Below are 22,606 nucleotides of genomic sequence, written 5' to 3' on the forward strand. Positions count from 1 at the left end.
AGTTATAAACTCACAATTGCGGGATATTAACTCGCAATTCTGACTTTTTTCTTCCAATTCTGACTTTTTTTCTTGCATTTGCAAGTTTATCTCTCGCAATTCTGACTTCTTTTCTAAGAGTTATACAGTACAATTCTGAGGGAAAAAAGACTGACTAGCAAGTTTCTGACTTGCGATATCTCACAATTCTGACTTTATAACTTGCCATTGTGACTTCATAACTCGCAATTCTGACTTCATAACTCTCAATTCTGACTGCGTAACTTGCAATTTTGAGTTTATATCTTGCAATTCTGACTTCTTTTCTAAGAACTGTGAGATATAAACTTGCAATTGCGAGTCATCAAGTCCAATCTGAGGGAAAAAAGACTTGCGAGTTTCTGACTTGCGATATCTCACAATTCTGACTTTATAACTCGCAATTCTGACTTCATAACTCGCAATTGTGAGTTTATATCTCACAAATATTGCTTCACCTCACAATTCTGACTTTATAACTCACAATTCTGACTTTATAACTCGCAAATATTACTTCATATCTCACCATTCTGACTTTATAACTCGCAATTCTGACTTCATAACTCGCAATTTTGAGTTTATATCTTGCAATTCTGACTTCTTTTCTAAGAACTCTGAGATATAAACTCGCAATTGCGAGTTATCAAGTCCAATCTGAGGGAAAAAAGACTGACTTGCGAGTTTCTGACTTGTGATATCTCACAATTCTGACTTTATAACTCGCAATTCTGACTTCATAACTTGCAATTGTGAGTTTATATCTCACAAATATTACTTCATATCTCACAATTCTGACTTTATAACTCGCAATTCTGACTTCATATCTAGCAAATACTTCATATCTCACAATTCTGACTTCATAACTCGCAATTCTGACTTAACTCGCAATTCTGACTTCATAACTCACAATTCTGACTTCATAACTCACAATTCTGACTTTATAACTCGCAAATATTACTTCATATCTCACAATTCTGACTTCATAACTCACAATTCTGACTTCATAACTCACAATTCTGACTTCATAACTTGCAATTCTGACTTCATATCTAGCAAATACTTCACATCTCACAATTCTGACTTCATAACTCGCAATTCTGACTTTATAACTCGCAAATATTTCTTCATATCTCACAATTCTGACTTTATAACTCGCAATTCTGACTTCATAGCTCACAACTGTGAGTTTATATCTCAAAATTCTGACTTTATAACTCACAATTCTGACTTCATAACTTGCAATTGTGAGTTTATATCTCACAAATATTACTTCATATCTCACAATTCTGACTTTATAACTCGCAATTCTGACTTCATATCTAGCAAATACTTCATATCTCACAATTCTGACTTCATAACTCGCAATTCTGACTTCATAACTTGCAATTCTGACTTCATAACTCACAATTCTGACTTCATAACTCACAATTCTGACTTTATAACTCACAAATATTACTTAATATCTCACAATTCTGACTTTATAACTCGCAATTCTGACTTCATAGCTCACAACTGTGAGTTTATATCTCAAAATTCTGACTTTATAACTCACAATTCTGACTTCATAACTCACAATTCTGACTTCATAACTCGCAATTCTGACTTCATAACTTGCAATTCTGACTTCATAACTCACAATTCTGACTTCATAACTCACCATTCTGAATTTATAACTCACAATTCTGACTTCATAACTCACAATTCTGACTTCATAACTCGCAATTCTGACTTCATAACTTGCAATTCTGACTTCATAACTCACAATTCTGACTTCATAACTCACCATTCTGAATTTATAACTCGCAATTCTGACTTCATAGCTCACAACTGTGAGTTTATATCTCAAAATTCTGACTTTATAACTTGCAATTCTAACTTCATATCTAGCAAATACTTCATGTCTCGCAATTCTGACTTCATAACTTGCAATTCTGACTTCATAACTCGCAATTGTGAGTTTATATCATAATTCTGAGGAAAAAATAGTCAGAATTGCGAGATAAAATTAATTCTGCTTTGCCATCACAGGAATAAACTACATTTAAAATATATTAAAACAGAAAACTGTTTTTAAAATTATAATAATATTTCAATAATATATTACTAATTTGTCTAAACTGGCATTTTCACCTTGATTACAATGGTTTCCTGGTTCTAATTTACCCTGAGGAACTTTTTATTGTAATAAAGCAAAACTGCCCATGTACCTCAGTGGATGTATATCAAGAGCTGGATGTAACTGTTTGCATTTCGAGCTTTGACTACAATGGAGAACGGGCCACCGCAGCTGTGGAACAGCGATAGATCGAAGTGCGTGTCTGAGTACACAAGAGAAGATTAACACTGCTGCCTTCTGCCACTGATAACAGCCATGAACCCTCAGCTTTAATGTCGGATCACCACTCGTTATAACACATGCTAACACAATGAAAAGTCTTGCTCAAGAATTGGAGATGCTTCTTCTGTATTAAATAAAAAGCATGTAGTGAAAGTGGAACAAAAGTGTCAAAAAGTGATGGGATGGATGAATGATGTGCAGAAAAGACTAAATTAAGCAGGAGGTGTGCAACACAATGTATACATCATTTTTTAAATGATGTATTAATAAAACGAATGCAATGAAAATGGTACGAGATGCTCAAAAAACAGCAAGAAGCAACAAACAGTCAAAGACATTTTTAGTACCGGTACATCTGACAACCCTACAAGAAACACAATCATGCAATCACTGATTGTCATGACAACAGCATTTCATATTTCATACTGTATGTATAAAGACGACTATGCAGTGCGGCTACATAAGCCAGTTGTTTTACCAGATATTTAAATAAGAAATAAGAGAATTAAAAATAAAAAGCTACAAGTGAAAGACCTTGGCATTACTATGAATGTGTTTCTAGGTGCATTCTTCCAGCACTGAGGCTGAATATGAAACATTCTCCTTCTGCACTTTCTTTCAATCTTCTATCAGGCATCTCATGAATCAAACGACACACACACACACACACACACACACACACACACACACACACACAAACCCCATCCAATGTTTCTAATCTCCTCTTGCGGAGAGGCTTTGAATATTCTATAGGTTTGATAATGGGCTGCTCTTTTAAATTACCTGACCTTTCAGATACGAATCAGAGGATCCAGCATCTCCTTAGTGTTGGCATCAGATTCAGTGCTCTGTTACAGTGTAATGTGATCATAAACAAACTGCCCTTTCTTCTTTTTTTTTCTCGACTGCTTCTCCTAGCATTTTTTTTTCTTCTCTGCGTGATATTACACCCTGCCAAAGGTCACTCCCACTCAACAGAAACATATTAGAGGAATGATTTGCTGCTCTGCCATTTTCGATGCAGGAAAAAAAGGTATGCAATACAATAAAGCGCTACCTACTTTACTGGGGGTATCTGAATGACTCTGTCTTGAATGGATCCATCTGTTTGCTCAGAAAAGAAAGCTTTAAATGCTAACATTAGGAAAATATCACTCTCTGAAAGCAATTCAACCAAGAATACCATTAAGATTGTGTTAAGATATAATTCAAATTCCAATACAGACATACATGTTATAGGATAAAATTATTTTGTGTGCATGTTGTCAGTCTGAGAGGTTTAGAGCAGTATATGCTGATTGGTCAATGCATTGTATTAACTTTTATATAAAGGCCTGTTGAGAGTAGTCTAGATGCTTCCGATCCATGTTAACATGAATGATTCCCACATTTCACGCAAAGCTCATGTGTGCGTTAAGGCCTTTAACATATGGCACAACAACAGCACAGGAGCTGTTACGGTTGTAAATATAATCCGAGTAACACCTTGCATCCTTGGAGTGAGGCTACAGGACAGATACAAGGTGATTCTTCACGTGAATCAAAACGCAGCCTCTGTGTCTCACCGCCAGCACCTCAGCGTAAGTTATGAGCGCCATCCATCTTTCGTAGAGTGTTTATATGTCTGCGTGTGTGTGTGAGTGTGCGTGTAATTGCTCATTAGCCATGCTTGAGAGGAGCAGAGGCCAGATTCACAGGATGGTATTAAACTGAGCTCACAACTGGTTCAAACTGTTATTGTTCCAGTGATTTACAGACTCAACACAAAGACTGCATACAGTATGAGCTTTAGAGATCTAAAAATCTATCAGCTGAGGACTGTGGTTTATTTCCTTTTACTACTGCCTGCAGTTTACACCTTTTATTGCTTTACTTAATTTTATTTAATTGAATATAAAAATAAATAACACCAACAATATATTATATATATATTATGGCTGTAAAAAATAATGCGTTAATTTCGATTAATTAATCTGAGGAAAAATAACGCGTTAAAAAAAATAATGCAGATTAATCCATTCCGTATTGACCTTTGAACCTGGAGCCGTTCTAGCCACCATTCGACTGTAAAATGAAGGAGGGAGACGACTACTGCGCTGACGGACAGAACGAGCAGAGCTCCTCCCTTGCGCGCGAGAAAGTAAGCACCGTCTTTGCACTCTCTCTACCTCACACATAATAATCTAAATCAACTGACACAATGCTAAAAGTTCGTAAGACCGAATCCATGCTTCACGAGGCGCATTCGGAGAATGACAGGCGCCCTGCACGTGCAGCTGACATAAACCACACTTTCAGTAAACAAAAAGAAAATCCTATCCAGTGGTGAAGTGTTTTCTGTGTTGACAAATCTTTTGCGATATCCTAATAACAGTCGCGATTCGCACGCAATGCGTCAACGTCCGCTAATGTCCAATTCGCGACCTAATGACTCATTTGAACAGATTCATTTTAATGAATCATGACAACAACTGATCTGTCCACATGGTCTATAATGAATCATTTACTCGAACAACTCTGAAATGAGAACATAAGTGTGCTTACCCTATTTAGCAAGAGTGGTTAGTAAAATTAGCCTTAATAATCCACAATATTTTCAGGTTATTTAAATGACAATGTGTAGTAAATTAGGCCTACCTATAAAATCAGTTAGTTTAGACTGGAGTGAGGTGAAACCAGAACAAAGCAAGTTGTTGTTAACTATGTGCATTCAATTGTATATGGTAGAAAATTATATTATTAGTTAATATAACTTCTAAATGCTACTTTTTAATACTTTTCAGGTTTAGCAAAAAAGCATCTTCTCTTACAAAGCTATAAAATCACTTTCTTTCTTTTTTTTTTTTGCAAAGAGGGCAAGAAAGAATTACAGTGAGAGTGACGAGTACTTTATTGTCAGTACTGGGCTCGCAGATCACGTGGGTAGGGCACTTTTTACTGTTTGTGTGGATGACCATGTCTGTCACCACCGAAGACCATTTTTGTCCCAGGAAAAACCCTGCATTGATTCATTTGAATTGAAATATTTAATACTTTAACAGCAAAAATTATGTATGTGATTAATTTAGATTAATTAATCACAGAGTATGTAATTAATTAGATTAAAATTTTTAATCGATTGACAGCCCTAATATATATATATATATATTGTATATTGGCTGAAAGCCGTGCAATATTCTAGTGATAACAGCACTCCTACCTTTTCACCGTTTGTATCACTTCGCTTGAATTGACTGTCATGGCAACCAAGCAAATCCACTGTATTTTTACAAATACTACACTTCTTGTAGTATTTTTTTTAAAGTATTAACTTCGAACTGTAGTTACTCATATTTAATCATAGAGCCTATTTTACAATTTGTTTAGATGTTTTCAGAGATGCGAGCTCCAGGCCGTCAGCAGCCGTTCAGTGCTCGTGTACCCGCCAAGAACAGCTTCATCTCAGCCAGTGCTTCGGGGATTTGCCGCTGTCTCTTATAGTGGTTAAACATGAGATATAATTCATTTTGGGTACATAAAACAGGCAATCTTTGGTCTTTATTACTTGAGAAAGGGTCTAAAATGATACCTAAAAATATCACTAAAAAGTCTTTGTTGGGCTAATATGTTCTTTGCAGTCTTAATTTAGACAAATTTATTCAGTACTTCATTTACATAAACTCTCACTATTGTTCACTTGAGGAATACCTTCTAGCTCTTACTAGTACATATAACATTCTTCAAAGGTATTACTCTCTAAATTATATATTACAGCTCAACCAAACTTCAAATTGAAAAAGGCATGCTAAGGTAAAATGTTAATCACCTAGCTGCTACCACAAATATCCTGAATATTTATGGGTTATTTGTTTGAGCTTTTTAAGATAACATAAAAAAAACCCACTGCAAATCAAAACATAAAAAAAAAAAAAAAATCTGCACACCCAGAAATATACAGAGCGGAAACTAAATCAGCACACCAGAATAAAGTAGACTCTGTATGATATTCTGTCCAGCAAAAACTCATGAGCAGCTCCCTCTTGTGTGTCTTGTAATGAAAATAAATCTCAGAAGAACAGTCAAAGGTAGATATATTTTAGGTGCTTCATCTTATATAACATCTGGAACAGGCTGCTATATTCAGGTACGAATTAAACTGAGCTCCTCAATGGGGAATTTACTGCTGATCTCCACAAATTACGTATGTGTGTTACAGTGAGCAATTAATACATCCTGAAAGCTCAGCAAAAACACAATATTACATTGTATATAAAGCACAGGTATTACAAATGTAAGGTTGGGCTGTAGATTCTGGGAAGAAGCCATGATTTGGTCAGATAAAGATGATTTTGGGGGTGCTCGACGAATGGATTGATTTTATACCAATCTATAGAGTAGTATGTGCTTCAATACCCAAAGAGCGCATTCCGCTCTTTGCTTCAAACTGCACTTCACAATGGCTGAGAGATGGCTGAAATACTCTACCTTATTTTTCCACTTCAGTCTCAAGTGTTGCTCTCATATTGAGGTTTTTTGTAACCACTGAGCAAAAATCAAGGTTCCTTCCTCTTTTCTGAAGCCACCCAGCAGTTCTCATCAGGGGTATCATTGTCCATTCTTCTGCATATGACGCAGATTCAGGAAATGGACTTATGCAAAAATAGTCGCACTCTGTGATATTAGTCATCTTTTATGATGAAATTCAACAAAAAATGCACACCTTTTTAAAACACCATCTCTTTTTCTGTGAAAAAGCCTGGCCAGTTATACAGGGATGTGAACAGGAAAGCACCATCAGCATTTGATAGAGCACTTCCCTCAAGCTCGGGTTAATTCCTCACTCGGTTCCAAAATTAGTCTTTTCAGCACATTCTTAGCCGCTTCCAGTCCCTCTCACACAAAGCCTAATTAACTTCATGAAGTTTGAATTTCAGAGCTAAAAAATGAACAAGAGATCCTGCAATGGTGCAGCAGCAGAATGAAAGGCCATGAGGAGCTTAATCACTTTCACATTATCTGGAGCTTTGTGCAAGATCAGATTTGATTCCCGGATAGGCAAACTTGTGATGAATAAGGTACTTGAAAGGAATCAGCATTACAGGGAATCCATAATGGCCCAAACTAATAAAATGTGATACTGTCATAATGTTGAACTATTTTGGGGAATCTCACAAAAGCTGCCCGGATCATATCTCATCTCAAAGTCAAAAATATAAAATTATGTTTCGCAAAATGACAATAGCTATGTTTCCATTCACATTTGCGAATAAAGCAGTGTTTTCATCCAGTGAGTCAAAGAGAACAAAATCGTCACTTCCTGGTAATCTATGGTATATAATGAATTACTTGCAAGGTAATTATATTGAACCACTTTGAGGACAGACTTTGCTTAGGCATTTCAGATGCTGTGCAAAAAGATCGGTCCGCTGGTTAGCCCAGTTATGGTGTAGCATCGCACAACGTCACATGATTTTTTTGATGCGCATCAAGAAGTTTATTCAGTAAATGTGTTTCCATTATAGTTTATGCACATTTTCTTAATGGATAAATTTTTTTTTTTATCTGACTCAAACAAGCACATGTTTCTTATGCTCATTTTTAGAATTTATGCGGACATTTCCGTTTCCATCCTGCAGTTTTTTTTATGCGATATCTCAAAATGCACATAGATTTCCAAGATTTTAAATACATTTGAATATTTAAATTAAGCACATTTTCCCCAAAATGTCTTATTATTGTAATGTACAGTATCTGGTCAGCATCAGAGAATGCTGCACAACAATTACTAGATGTATAATTAATTATTTCATTTAAATAAATACAATTTAATGTCCCCATCATCTTGGTCCTATATATAAATGTATAATATAGTGTCTGTGTGTGTATATTATATATATAAATATATATATATATATATATACACACACACACACACACACACACTAGAATAATGACTACTGAAAATTCAGCTTTTCCATCACAGGAATAAATAATATCTTATATATTAAATTTGAAAACAGCTATTTTAAATTGTAATAATATTACAGAAAATTATGGGTTTTACTATATTTTGCATAGACCTCAAATGGTAGTACATATACACAGTAGAATAAAATTAATAAAATATACACTTTTATTATTTTGTGATATGACCCAGTTTTTTTACTCTCAGTCTTTTTACTCTCAGAGAACATTTCAACTGCTTATTCTCTATGAAATTTGAAAACACAAATGGGTTTTATGGAAGTTTGTTGAAATGAGCCAGTTCCTTCCTTGCATGCCCAGACATCATGCAAGGCACTGCACCAAGAGACAAAATAGCTGCAGTGCCTTTTTTCCCCACAATTTGTGAGACTACAAAACATTTCATAGGAGGAAACTGCCCAGCAGTCGACCTTTCTGTCTTTCTAAGCTGCTGGTGATGATATTGGCCCTGAAGTGCCCTGATTGCTTGAGTCATTTCCACCTGGGGATCTCAGGCAGGACAGTCTTTCAACCATTGTCATCTGTCCCCAAAAAATATGGCCATAAATCACTCTCTTTATCTCTCCTGCACAGCGATGTAATAAGAAGAACACATCTGCTACATGTTAGCAGCGTATCTGTGACGGCTTCTAATGTCGTCATTAGCCCTGTACTTCATCTGTGGGTCTAATGAGCCACTTAGCGAGGGGAAGCAACGCAACTGGGAGGAAGAGAACAGAGACAGCAAGAAAAGTGAGGTCAATGCACTCACAGAGTGAGCAATGATGTGACATCAAACACAAGACTTGCATAGATCCTCATTAGTGACTTTTCATAAACTACTTGTTACTTTCAGGTGCTTCAGGGAGTCAAACTTGATCACATAAAAACCAAAGACTTGAGCTACTTTGTTCTCGAGACTCTGTTAGGCATTGTGAGACTTTGTCAGGCGTCTCAATGTCAGCCTGAGTGCTATCATAGAGCTTTAGACACCTCAAGCCACAGCTGAGATCTGCTGGCTGGAAAAAGCCTGTTTATTATCAGGGTGCGAATGCAGTGCACCAATTTTGACTGACTTGATTTGATCAGTTGCCAAATGTGCAATAGTAGAAAAGTAGACGGAAAGCAGCAAACAGGTTCGTATATTCATAAATCTATTTTTACAGCGCTTGCAGGGCTCTCTCATACCTTTTCCCCTGCTTTCTATAACTTAAATTGAATTTTGTAGATAAATTCAACCTTAGATGTGCTCTCAATTTTTGGATTTTATAAACTTTGCCAGATTTTTGAGGTTTAAGTCTCCCACTGGCATAAAAACAACTACTGCCAGAAATGAAGTCATAGTTATATTTGCATACTGAATTGTGATTGGTATACAGTTTACACTGTTTTTTCATGAGATTTGAATTGCAATTGGAGAGTCTTAACTCTTAAGTAATCCATCTCTCCCAATATCTATTTCAGTTTATAACATTTCAAACTATTATTTTACCAAAAATAATAATTTTGATAAGTCAAAGGAAGTCTTGAGCCTCAAAGTAGGGGTAAGTATGGTATAAGTCATTTATATAAAATATTTTAAATAAATACACTATTTTATCTAATGAAAAATAAATACATAATATTGAGAAAAGTCTTAGGAAATAGCTCATTCACTCATTCATCTCCTGGAGTCTGCATTTTATGGAATATCTAGAATGTCAAAACATTCAGCCTTAAAGGAATAGATCACCCGAAAAAGAAAATTATCCCATAATTTACTCACCCCTTAAGCTATCCTAGGTGTATATGACTTCCTTCTTCCAGCTGAACACAATCAGAGTTATAATAAAAAATATCCTGGCTCTTCCCAGCTTTGTAATGGGATTGAATAGCGCCAATGGGATGTAATGGGACTTTTGAAGCACCAAAAATGAATCCAGTGGGATAATAAATGCCTTCTGAAGCAAAGAAATGGGTTTTTGTGAGAAAAATATCAATATTTAAAACTTTATAAACTATAATCGCTGGCTTCCGGCAACGACCGTACACGCTTCCACGAGAGAGTCGAATGGTGACCTCGTATGAAGTAGCTCTTATATTGAAATCCTCCAACATTTTTCTTTAAAACTTCTCATTTTAGACTTCTAATTCATGACCGCTATTCTGTTTTGCTCTATCCTCTGCTCTTTATTCAAAAACAGAAGCCGAAACTAGGGCTTGTTCGCTAAACAAAAACAGCCAATCAGAGTGATCTCTCTCACCGATGGCCCCGACGCAGATTCAACATGCTGAATTGGTCTAATTGGATGAGCCCTACTACAGGCGACGTGTGGAACACACCGCAAAAACTAGGCCAACAGACGTTCACCAATGCCTGGATGTTGGCCGACAGCCGACCATTAATTAAAGTAGCAAATAACAAAGTGGTAAAAAAAAAAAAAAAAAAAGGCTTTACAAAATGCAACAGAGAGTCAATGTTCAGTTCAGAGGTGGCTAAGCTACATTTGACGTAACAATAAACTACATTCACCGAGATCAAAAATGTTCTAAAAGCTGTTTTAAACAGTCAAGTCTTTTAGGGACCTCATATCCTCATATATTTAAAATGGTGTCCACATGTGAAAATTGTTACATAGTGAGTCGTTTTTCAGTGTGAGTACAATCGAGGTCTCTCTTGAAGATACAGAACTTTAATCAGTAACATACACTGTAATGAATATAATACAGCAGTAATGAGCACAACTGCCAGAATATAACACTGGAAACTGAATAATAAATAATTTTAATAGAAGTGCTCAGGCAGGATTATATAATTTCATAAATTCAGCTTTAGTTTGTTTCATGTAGCAGACAGGCACTTTAGCTTTAGTCGACCTTTAGCTTCAGACAGAAAAGCACTGCAATGACATAGATTTAATTGCTTCACTTACCTGTTTAATTGTATTTTAGCGCCATTCAAGGCAAATGAGAGACAAAACTGCCCTTGTTCTGTTGTGTTTATCTAAGCAAGCCAATGCTCTCTATTTTCCTCTTAAAGAACAGTAACATCTTGAGGATGAGAAAATAAAAGAGCTGTGATATGTGAGAGCTCAGAGCGGAGAATGCCAAAGGAGACAGGGCATAATTTTCAACAGTCTGCTGATGCTGCCATACCATTAGGCAGAGACAACAATTTTGAAAAGAAATAAAGTCCCAGAGGTACATTATAAGCTCCACTTCTCAAAGGTCACAGCAAGATTGCAGCAAGCGTAGGAAATTACCACCGCAGACCCCAATTAAAACAGACCATATAGATTTTATCTGCACAACTAAGCCAGGTGAGAGTCGACACTGTTAGATTTTTTCTTCAGGGGCGCCATGAGACCCTGTCTTGATGCCTGCATTTCACACTCACATTTAAGGCCTTTTTCAGACATGTAGATCATTTGCTTTGTTCAAAAACAGGGAGTTAATTTGTTACAATGTCGCATTTTCTTCTTGGTTTGGTTTCACAAGTCACCATTTCAAAGCATGCCAAAATGGGTTTATGCAAGTCACATGTGAGTAAAGATGTCCTCTTATTGGTCAAAGTTTCCTCTGCTCCGCGAGCTAATTGTGGTTTTATCTGTAGCTGTTATGACAAACACTTATACGAATGTAGCATTTCCGCTCTAACTGATTATATATATTTAAAGTTGCCCTAGAACTTTTTTTTAAAGATGTAATATAAGTCTAAGGTGTCCCCTGAATGTGTCTGTGAAGTTTCAGCTCAAAATACCCCATAGATTTTTTTTGATTCATTTTTTTAACTGCCTATTTTGGGGCATTATTATAAATGAGCTGATTCAGGGCTGCTGGCCTTTTAATTGCTCGTGCTCTCCGCCCAAGGAGCTTGCGCTTGCCTTAAACAACATAAAAAAGTTCAAACAGCTAATATAACTCTCAAAATGGATCTTTACAAAGTGTTCGTCATGCAGCATGTCATGTGTAAACAGTGTTTATTTGAATGTTTACATTTGGTTATGAATGAGTTTGATAGTGCTCCGTGGCTAACGGCTAATGCTACACTGTTGGAGAGATTTATAAAGAATGAAGTTGTTTATGAATTATACAGACTGCAAGTGTTTAAAAATGAAAATAGCGACGGCTCTTGTCTCTGTGAATACAGTAAGGAACGATGGTAACTTTAACCACATTTAACAGTACATTAGCAACATGCTAACATTTAGAAAGACAATTTACAAATATCACAAAAAATATCATGTAATCATGGATCATGTCAGGTATTATTGCTCCATCTGCCATTTTTCGCTGTTGTTCTTGCTTGCTTACCTAGTCTGTTGATTCGGCTGTGCACATCCAGACGTTAATACTGGCTGCCCTTGTCTAATGCCTTTAATAATGTTGGGAACATGGGCTGGCATATGCAAATATTGGGGGCGTACACCCCGACTGTTATGTAACAGTCGGTGTTATGTTGAGATTCGCCTGTTCTTCGGAGGTCTTTTAAACAAATGAGATTTATATAAGAAGGAGGAAACAATGGAGTTTGAGACTCACTGTATGTCTTTTCCATGTACTGAACTCTTGTTATTTAACTATGCCAAGATAAATTCAATTTTTGAATCAAGGGCACCTTTAATTATATTTAAAATTATATACAGGGCTTGACGTTAACACCCACCAAGTGCAAGTGGATTTCAGCAGTAGCGTGTAATGCAGTCACTCCTACTAGCTACTTTGGTGGGTTGAATTTTATATATAATATTTACATTTTTCAATTGTAGTCTTTTAAAAAGGCATCTGAAATAATAAACTAAGTGCAATGTAGCATTGCCAAAAATATAGATTTTTCGAAACATACCGATACTGAAATATCTGAGATGCTTCCCATGTTCATTTTCCGCAGAATAGATACACGATACCAGCTGTGCTTTCTTGCTCTCTCATCTCTCTAAGTTGACACAAACTCGCCTCCCCTCACTCATTCGTTTCATTTGCTCCGGATGAATATTGTTGGTGTTACAGGGATTGAATTTTGGCATGGGATTGCGCACATTACGCATAATTTTACTCGTTCCCGCAGATTTTGAGCTCACACCTAAAGTGCGCAAACATAAAGCCCCCTCTCAATACTAAATTGAATTCTTTTTTTGCTACTTATTTCGCTTAAACAGTCCAATATACAAGAAATAATGTCAAAATGCCAGTCTTGGCGAGTATTCATGTAAACACAGTCAGTTATGTTTTAAAGGTGCCCTAGAACTTTTTTTAAAAAGATGTAATGCAAGTCTAAGGTGTCCCCTGAATGTGTCTGTGAAGTTTCAGCTCAAAATACCCCATAGATTTTTTTTTAACTGCCTATTTTGGGGCATCATTATAAATGAGCCGATTCAGGGTGTGTGGCCCTTTAATTCTCTTGCTCCACGCCCCAAGAGCTCGCGCTTGCCTTGAACAGTGCATAAACAAAGTTCACACAGCTAATATAACCATCAAAATGGATCTTTACAAAGTGTTCGTCATGCATGCGTCGGATTATGTGAGTATTGTATACTGTTATATTGTTTACATTTGATTCTGAATGAATTTGAGGCTGTGCTCCATGGCTAACGGCTAATGCTACACTGTTGGAGAGATTTCTAAAGAATGAAGTTGTGTTTATGCATTATACAGACTGCAAGTGTTTAATAATGAAAATAGCGACGGCTCTTGTCTCCGTGAATACAGTAAGAAACGATGGTAACTTTAACCACATTTAACAGTACATTAGCAACATGATAACGAAACATTTAGAAGGACAATTTACAAATATCACTAAAAATACCATGATATCATGGATCATGTCAGTTATTATTGCTCCATCTGCCATTTTTCGCTATTGTTCTTGCTTGCTTACCTAGTCTGTTGATTCACCTGTGCACATCCAGACGTTACTGGCTGCCCTTGTCTAATGCCTTTCATAATGTTGGGAACATGGGCTGGCATATGCAAATATTGGGGCGTACACCCCAACCGGTGTTAAGTTGTTATACTGAACTCTTGTTATTTGACTATGCCAAGATAAATTCAATTTTTCATTTGAGGGCACCTTTAAGTGAACGTAAACAGTAAACAAAATGCATGTGTAACAGTATAATGAATCCGTGCGTCAAGTTTTAAAGTGACAGTAGCCTAATATACCTGTTGCCAAATTATGAGATAATATTATATATATGAAGAGTTTGGTTCCAAAACGCAATAACTCCATTTTGATTAATTTGAGTAAAAAGGTGTTTTCTTTACCAAGAAAGTGGCAAGATGAAAACCACTATTTTCTGTTTCAGACTTTCACATAGCATCTTTTGGTAATTAAAACATTAAACATTCAAATCTACATTTTGATTTTAAAAAGTGTATTATAAAAACGTATTATTTTTTTCCCAAAATGCAATAAATCCATGACATTTTTTTTCAAAATGCAATTAATCCATGAATATAAAAGTTATTTTTCAAATTGAAAATACACAACAAAGTAAGTTGATTCACATATATGACAGAGTCTAAACTTTGCCAATATTTATCTTATATACAGGCATTTTATTAAAAATACATTCAGCCGTCGCTCCCAAAATGAATTCAACGGGTCATCTTGTTAATGTTATAAATTATTTGTTATTACCGATTAAAGAGTATCTGGTTAAATAAACACATTTGCCGAGTACATTGGTATTAAAAACGGCTTTTTAAAAAGCCTTCGATGTTTACAGTGCGTGGAATGGTGCGCTGTGATTGGTTGAGAGCGGATATATTGCGTTCTGCAGAAAAAGGAGACTGGCGTTTGTCGCGTTTTGGAAAGACAGGGAGAAAACATTACAGAATAACACGACGGATATCGCATTTTGCGCAAAATTAATAAATGACTTTTCAATGCCGACCAGATACAATACTGATTTTGGCGAAAACTCATTTTTTTGAAAATGCCGTTTATCGCGTTTTGTATACACCAGGTTCCGAAACAAACGCTCCAAACGAGCCAGGTGTGAAAATGCCCGAAAATTGTTATGTTGAATTCTTGATTCGGATTAGACCGCTGCCATTCTAAAGGTTTTGATTTTCAGTTCCACATCACTTTACACTCTTTGAAACCAAACACATTCAATAAAAAAGACAAACGATTTCTATTTTTTTCAAACACAGAGAAACTTGTAGTGTCAACGCTACAATTGCTATCCAATCAATAAAATAATTTTGCAACTAAAAAGCTGCATTACTTAAAAAATAGTGATATCAGGCACCACCCCACCTCAAGACATGCAGTTAAACTAGTTACAATGCTTTAAGATGAAAACATGTGACTGATATATCAATATGATTGAATTGGCGCAGCTTTTGTAATCTAGCTGGATTCACACTATACTTTCTCAATGAGTAAGAGATTAAAAACAGCACTAACAAGACTGGCAAGACTCATCAGATTATTATGCTACACCACCAGACCTACAATCAAAATAAGACGAACAATGCGCTAATTGAAAAAGACTGTTGAGGTGTTTAAATGTGATATGGTAAGACAAGTGAAACCCTTTAAGTTAAAACACGCTCACACACACACACACACACACACACAAATACAGATTGTGTGATGTGCTCTAACTCAGATTAATTCTAATGAGGTCAACACTCGGCTGTGAGCAAGAACCGTGTCCGATTTGGATAAATGCTCTCTAAGGATTTGGCTCTCTTGCAGAAATCCTGGAGGTTGGTAACTTGGGGATTAACACACTTCAGCACGCATGCACAGAAAGAGAGAGCGTGTGTAAACTTTACCCGTGTTATTCCGGTAGGTTCCAGTATGGCCTGGAGGGAGCACTTCTCCCTGGCTCTGACTCAAGCTTCTCATTGGGACTTTCTGGTAGACTCTGTCTTCATATATGGGATCGATGTGATGCTCAGGGGACTGCAAGGGGCCTCAGTTCAGGGCCCAGGTGAGTGTGCTGACTGCTGTATGATCCTCGAGATCCTGCGAGAGGCAAAAAAGCATTGTTCCTGTTAGTGTTAATGATTTCAACATGGAAGAAAAAGTCTTTTGTTGTTATGAATGAGAACAACAATACGGGAATGTTGGTACATCATTGCACTGATCCCAAATTGTTGGCACACTAGACCTGCCAATCACAACATGTTCAAGGCATTAGGAAGCATATTAGTCAATATTTTCTTCCTGATCAAGTGTGTACAGCATCTCAACAGAGCCACAATAAGACTGTGAAGATGATGTTTATGATCCTTATGAGCCATAGGAAGTAGGTAAGTTCCATCAGCATTCAACAGTGATCCAACACATAACCTATTAGATTTAAATAACTTATCTAAACATCAAACAATCCCAGTAGTAAAGCTTTAGCTGTCATCCAGGGGTAGCTCTGGTGTAGGTCTTCCTTTGCCAATTAACTTTGCAAAAGTTTAAAAGTTAATCTTGAAAATGGCATGGATAATTAGCAATGATGTCCTCCTCATTAATGTTGCTTGCGGTTTCCATAGCGAATAACGTTATCTATTTTATCAGTGTTTTTTTCCACAGTGGGCAGAACACGTCATAAACTTACTGATAACAAGCCCCACCCATTAAAAGGGACGATATGATTGGTCAATTTTCCTGTCATTTGAAATGAGTCTCTCATTGACTTGCTATGGCTTGGCCCTCTGTAATTTCACAGCTGGACCAACAATCACAGAGCTGAAAGCATTAGGCTTATTAAAGGTGCTCTAAGTGATGTCACGCGTTTTTAGGCCAAAACATTTTTTGTCACATACAGCAAACATCTCCTCACTATCCGCTAGCTGCCTGTCCCCTGAACACACTGTAAAAAAACGCGAAACCCGAACCCGAACCCGAAAACGGCAATAAAAACAAACTGGTGCAGCCTGGACCACAAAACATAATAAACATGCTCCAGCCAATAACCGACAAGAATGATTTTAAATGCGCGTTCATGACTGTTTCAGGAAGCACGGAGGGGAGGGGGAGGAGGAGGGAGGGTCTAGCTAGCCTCTGTTTTGTTTGACAACACTTCGAACGTCAACACGTTACTCCACCTAGGATCATGTAGAGCACCTTTAACAAAAGTTTTGACTTTTTAAAGTATTATTTAAAAGTTTAAAAGTATTATTTTTTACAACAGTTTAGGCTCTCTCTAAAGGACTAAAGGGCCCTGATGGTTCCCCTTTGCACTGTACACTAGGGCTGGGCGATATATCGCATGCGATTCTCACGCGCATTTCGTCAGTAAAGCCGGTTCCCTAATTACCGCTAAATCGCCATCACCTCCTTTCAAATGGAGCACCTTTTAATAGACAGAGCCGTAGTTCACTGATAAGCCACGCAAAATCGGGTTCATTATCGAAGTCGATTCATCTTCGATACTGAACGCGATTTTGCGTGGCTTCTCCGTGAACTACGGCTTTGTCTATTAAAAGGCGCTCCATTTGAAAGCAGGTGATGGCGATTTAGCGGTAATTAGGGAACCGGCTTTACTGACGAAATGCGCGTGAGAATCGCATGCGATATATCGCCCAGCCCTACTGTACACTATATATCCTGGCAAATATATATAGTGAGAATAAAAAAAGGAATGATCAAATATTGATATATCATTGTATCAGCACAGCCCTAGCAATCCTTCCCTCCTCGATCAAAAGTGCTGGGATCATAAGAACCTTAGACACAGGATGAAGGCAAATGCTAACTCAACATTCACTCACATTCTTGCATTGATCCACACACTTTATATCCTGGCCTTGCACCGGCCTATAGGGACGCCACACCCACATAGACACACAATCTTTAGAGTTGTTATACCTCAGGATTGGAGATTTCTCTGGATCTTGGCAGCTTGTCTCATTTGTTTTCACTGAATGACAGAGATGTACTACTCTAAACAGCAATGCAAACAATCAGCGGAAGGGAGATTTATCCTCAAGGCCGAACACATGTGCATGTTAATCTTCAAACTACGGCAATGTCTGATCTGCTTCTGGTGCTCTGTTGCTTCACAGGACATAATTGTGTAATGTTCGGAAAATAAGAAGGTGTAGATAGAGGGCATTTCGTGTAATCACCTTATCAGCGTCCAGCAGGCGAACGCCCCTCATCCCTAACCTGATTTCTTTAGTGTTAGGAGGAGATCCATCGGGATGCTCGCACAATCGCTAAAACCCTATTTAAAGCTCTCTCACTTTATCATCTGAGATGCTCTATTTTCGTTTGACAAGACGGAAAAGATGAATGACATGAGATTCAGAGAATAAGACATGAACTTTTGTAGATAACACCAATAGTTGATGTGAAAGCCAGGGGTTTTTAAACTGGTGTCTGTAACCCCCAGGGGGGGCGCAAGAGGGTGTTTGGGGGTCTGAGGAGAATTTCAGAGGGAGAAAAAATAAATATTATGGAAGTCAATGGGTGCCGTCAAATGTCTTGTTACCAACATTCTTCAAAATATCTTCTTTTGGGTTCAACAGAAAAAAAGAAACTTCTACATGTTTGGAACAACATGAGGGCAAGTAAATTATGACAGAAATGTAATTTTTGGGTGAACTATGCCTTTAAGCTAGTTAAAAATCCTGTTGGGGACCACAGTATCCAAAATGCTGAGACTGTCCTCCAAAAAAAATGACCCTATAGGTCGTTTTTCAAGCACCTTATTGCGACCGTTTTGAAGTCATGCGCCCTCTAGCGGCTGTAAAAATAATGAGTGTCGTGTTACGTCTATCGTCATGAAATGACGTATGACTGTCATTACCAATCAAAATGCATATTCATTTAAATGCAATGTGTGGACTTTTTCTCCTATTTCCATTTAGCAAACTATTTTTTTATTAACGACTACACCCACCCCCATCCCTAAACCTAACCTTAGTGATTTATAGTGCATACACAATTTATGAGGACCTGCGTTCCCTGGGATCGAACCCACGATCACATGATTGTATATTGTTATTGCAATGCTCTGCCAATTGAGCTACACGAAACCCGAAATATGACGAAGATAAAAGGGAACAATGCATTAAAATGAAAGTGTTCTGTTGTCGAAAGGGGCGCAATTTTAGCAAACGCTCCTATGGGTCGTATTTCAGGGAAGTGACAAACCACCTATATGGTCGTATCGGTTGGAGAACATGTTGAAAATGCTACATATGCTGGTCTCTCAACAGGGTAGATGCTGAGAGACATGGGCAGCCTGAGAGATGGACAGATGGCTAACTAGGCAGATATAAGGACTGATAGACAAGCAGGAGGACAAGAAGAGACATGTAAGAACAGAGAGAAACTGAGAGATAGACTGTCACAGATGTTGCCAAGAGGTCCAAGTGATTACAAGCAAAGCAGCACGTCTCACTGCAGGAGAATCACAGCTTTTCAAAGGCAATTACTTTGCTAAACTCTTTGTCCAGGTGGAGGATTTGGACTGACAGGTCAGCGGCTCCTGCACAGACACCTATACAAACTAGCAAAACCGTTCCTGTTGGAGAAGAGATACGCGTTACATCCGTTCGATTCGCCCTCATGCTCCTTACCCACCTAATGATGAAACTTTACATCTAAAAGAGAAATCCACATGCCTTTGATACAGCTGGTTGAATAAATAGGTTTGTACATCTGGTACACATTTGGAACAACTTAGACAAGCGCTCTGAAGCACCTCTTCACTGTCTAATCACAGGCAAAGTGCTAATAGTGCTTCAGGCGTCTGAACATAGGCTGTTCATTGTTGTGTTCTGTTTGCTGTCATTAAAGCGTGAGGATGATAGAATGAGTGTAGGATCTAATGTAGTACCTAGTGAAGCTCTCAGGCTAAAGCTGTCAATTAATCCCAATTATAAAAACAGAATAGATTCGGCTCTAATCTGAGCCATAATCGAAACTGCTTTAAAAATTCAATACACGTATAGATGACCGCCCATCAGTTTAGTTATGCATTAATGTGTCAAATCGCTTGGAGTCAAATTGAATGGCCTTTTGAGCTATATTATTTGGATTTTTGTAATAAAATTATTAAGATGATCATTCTTCTTCTTCATAATAATAATAATAATAATAATAATAATAATGTATTAATTTAATAATAAATAAAAGTTATTTAATAATAAATTATTTAAAAACTTATTTAATTTATTAACTTATTAAATATAATTTATTCATTATTAAAAAATATGTTATACTTAAATGTATGTATTCTGAATTTATTATTATTATTATTATTATTATTATTATTATTACTACTACATTTAAAAAATACAAGTATTACATAAAAATACTTAACAATAAATGAATGGAATTCCATAATATTTTAACAAAATAACCAATAATAATAATAGATACATATAAATATGTATTAATTTATTAATATGTAATAATAAATTATTTAAAACAATAATAGTTGTTAAATAATTTCTTATTAAACACAATTTATTATTAAAATATATTATATTTTTTATTACATTAATGTATTTTGAAATGTATTATTATTATTATATTGTTAATTTGTTGTTAAATTTATGTAAATAATTATTGTTGTTATAAATAATTATTAAAATAATATATTATACTTAAATGTATATTATTTTTTATTTATTACTACTACTACTACTACTACTACTACTACTACATTTAAAAAAATATTATATTAATAAACATTTTTAATAATAAATTAGTAGTTTTTCATAATATTTTTAACAACACAACCAATAATAATACCAAAAATAATAATCAATATTAAAGGGATAATTTACCCAAAAAGTCATGACAGTGAATTATTTATTTATCCAACAATTAAAGGCTTTAGGCTATTAAAAATAGACCAAACTACCCGGTTCAAAAGGATATACATCAGCACAGGAAAGAAAACTGACTTCATCAAATTTATGGGGCCTCAAGTGGCTTATTGCTCATATGGTCTTACAAAATTATGGTCTTACAAAAACGTATCTTCTACTTAAGCTTGAAAGCAACGCCTCCTCTACATTAAAACACAGATAAACTAGGAGGAGTAAATTAACAGAAACAATACAGAGTATATCATAAGAGTATATCTATGAAGACAAACCTTTTCTAGTTCTACAATTACATTTGCTCTAAATACGCCTGTATTTTCATAGTACTTTCACGCTGATACTCATGTGAAGTGAGAAGCTCTTTCAGGACTCAGGAGTCATTTTAACCACTCAAGTCAGACCAGAAAATAACGTTTTTCTCCAAGAAACACCATGTTTCTGTGCTGTTTACCATGATTCGCCATCATCTCACTACACTTTTCACCTTGTTTCTATGCTGGTTTTGCTTTTGCAGAGGAAACAAACACTAAAGTCCATCTTTCTCAGTCTCAGTAAGAGTCCAACTCTGCTATTCTCTCTCACACAGCCTCCAGCTGTAATGACACACATCATCAGCCCCTCGCCCAAAATCCCTCTGAATACGACATCATGAAAGACAGGCTCACCAAACGCATCAAATACCCTCAAGAAATCAGGGAAGCCTTGCAAACAAAGTCTCATCTATACTACGTAATTGCCTTCAAATCTAATCAGCTTTCGGTCAGCGCACCCGGTGGGTAGACTGGGCTCGTTTTTCTCGGTCCATGGCCATGCTGGAGCACTCTTACTGTACGAATACTGGTGGAGGTGTACAGCCATGGGATGCCGGACTTTAATCAAAGAGACAAGCGGGAGAGCTGGTGATGGCTCAGCACGGGCTGAGGGACAGTTTGGCACTGGCCCGCTGTTTCCAATTGTGCGGCTGTTTCCCTCAGCGGGTTTGATGAAGAGCTGACAATGTAGCAGGTAATATAGGGCTGTAATCAACAATACCTTACACAGGTCCACAATCGGCCTGTTAAGCGAGTGATTTAGATAACAGCCTCCCACTCTGAATGCAGCTGCGTTTTCTGGCTTATAGCATAAAACGTCTCTAAATTTCAGAATAAAATAACTTGCCCGCCACAAGCTGGGCTGCACGGTTAGATTCACTTCGCCTCTTCTTTCTTGCCCAAACCCAACAGATATTTCTCTTGCACGCAGTATTTATTATTTGTGTATTTTAACAAAATGACATATGTAAATGACCTTAGAATTGTGTAGTGGGATGATAGTAGTTAATAAAAGCAGATTGTTGTTTACAGGCTTAATCGTGATAAATGGAAATTGAAAACTAACAGGTTAAAGCAATTAATGAAGCTATTAAACCAAACACATTGAGAAGTTTAAAAGCATTTCGCTTTATAAGCACAAGGTTTTGTTTGTTTGTTTGTTTTTAATTTTTAAATCAAAGCCTGTCGTCTTTGACTTAAGATTGATTGATCCTATTTTCTA

General features: G+C 36.6%; 1 protein-coding gene across 1 annotated transcript in view; it reads right to left on the reverse strand.

Moving 5' to 3' along the window:
• Nucleotides 1–22,606, reverse strand: part of ctnnd2a (catenin (cadherin-associated protein), delta 2a) — a 358,882-nt gene that overhangs the window by 168,595 nt on the left and 167,681 nt on the right. Inside the window, 2 exon segments of the mRNA XM_048175121.1 lie at nucleotides 16,067–16,205; nucleotides 16,207–16,259. Of these exon segments, the coding sequence (XP_048031078.1) occupies nucleotides 16,067–16,205; nucleotides 16,207–16,259 (192 nt within the window).

The sequence above is a fragment of the Megalobrama amblycephala genome, linkage group LG22 (genome assembly GCF_018812025.1).
Source record: "Megalobrama amblycephala isolate DHTTF-2021 linkage group LG22, ASM1881202v1, whole genome shotgun sequence".
Taxonomy (NCBI): domain Eukaryota; kingdom Metazoa; phylum Chordata; class Actinopteri; order Cypriniformes; family Xenocyprididae; genus Megalobrama; species Megalobrama amblycephala.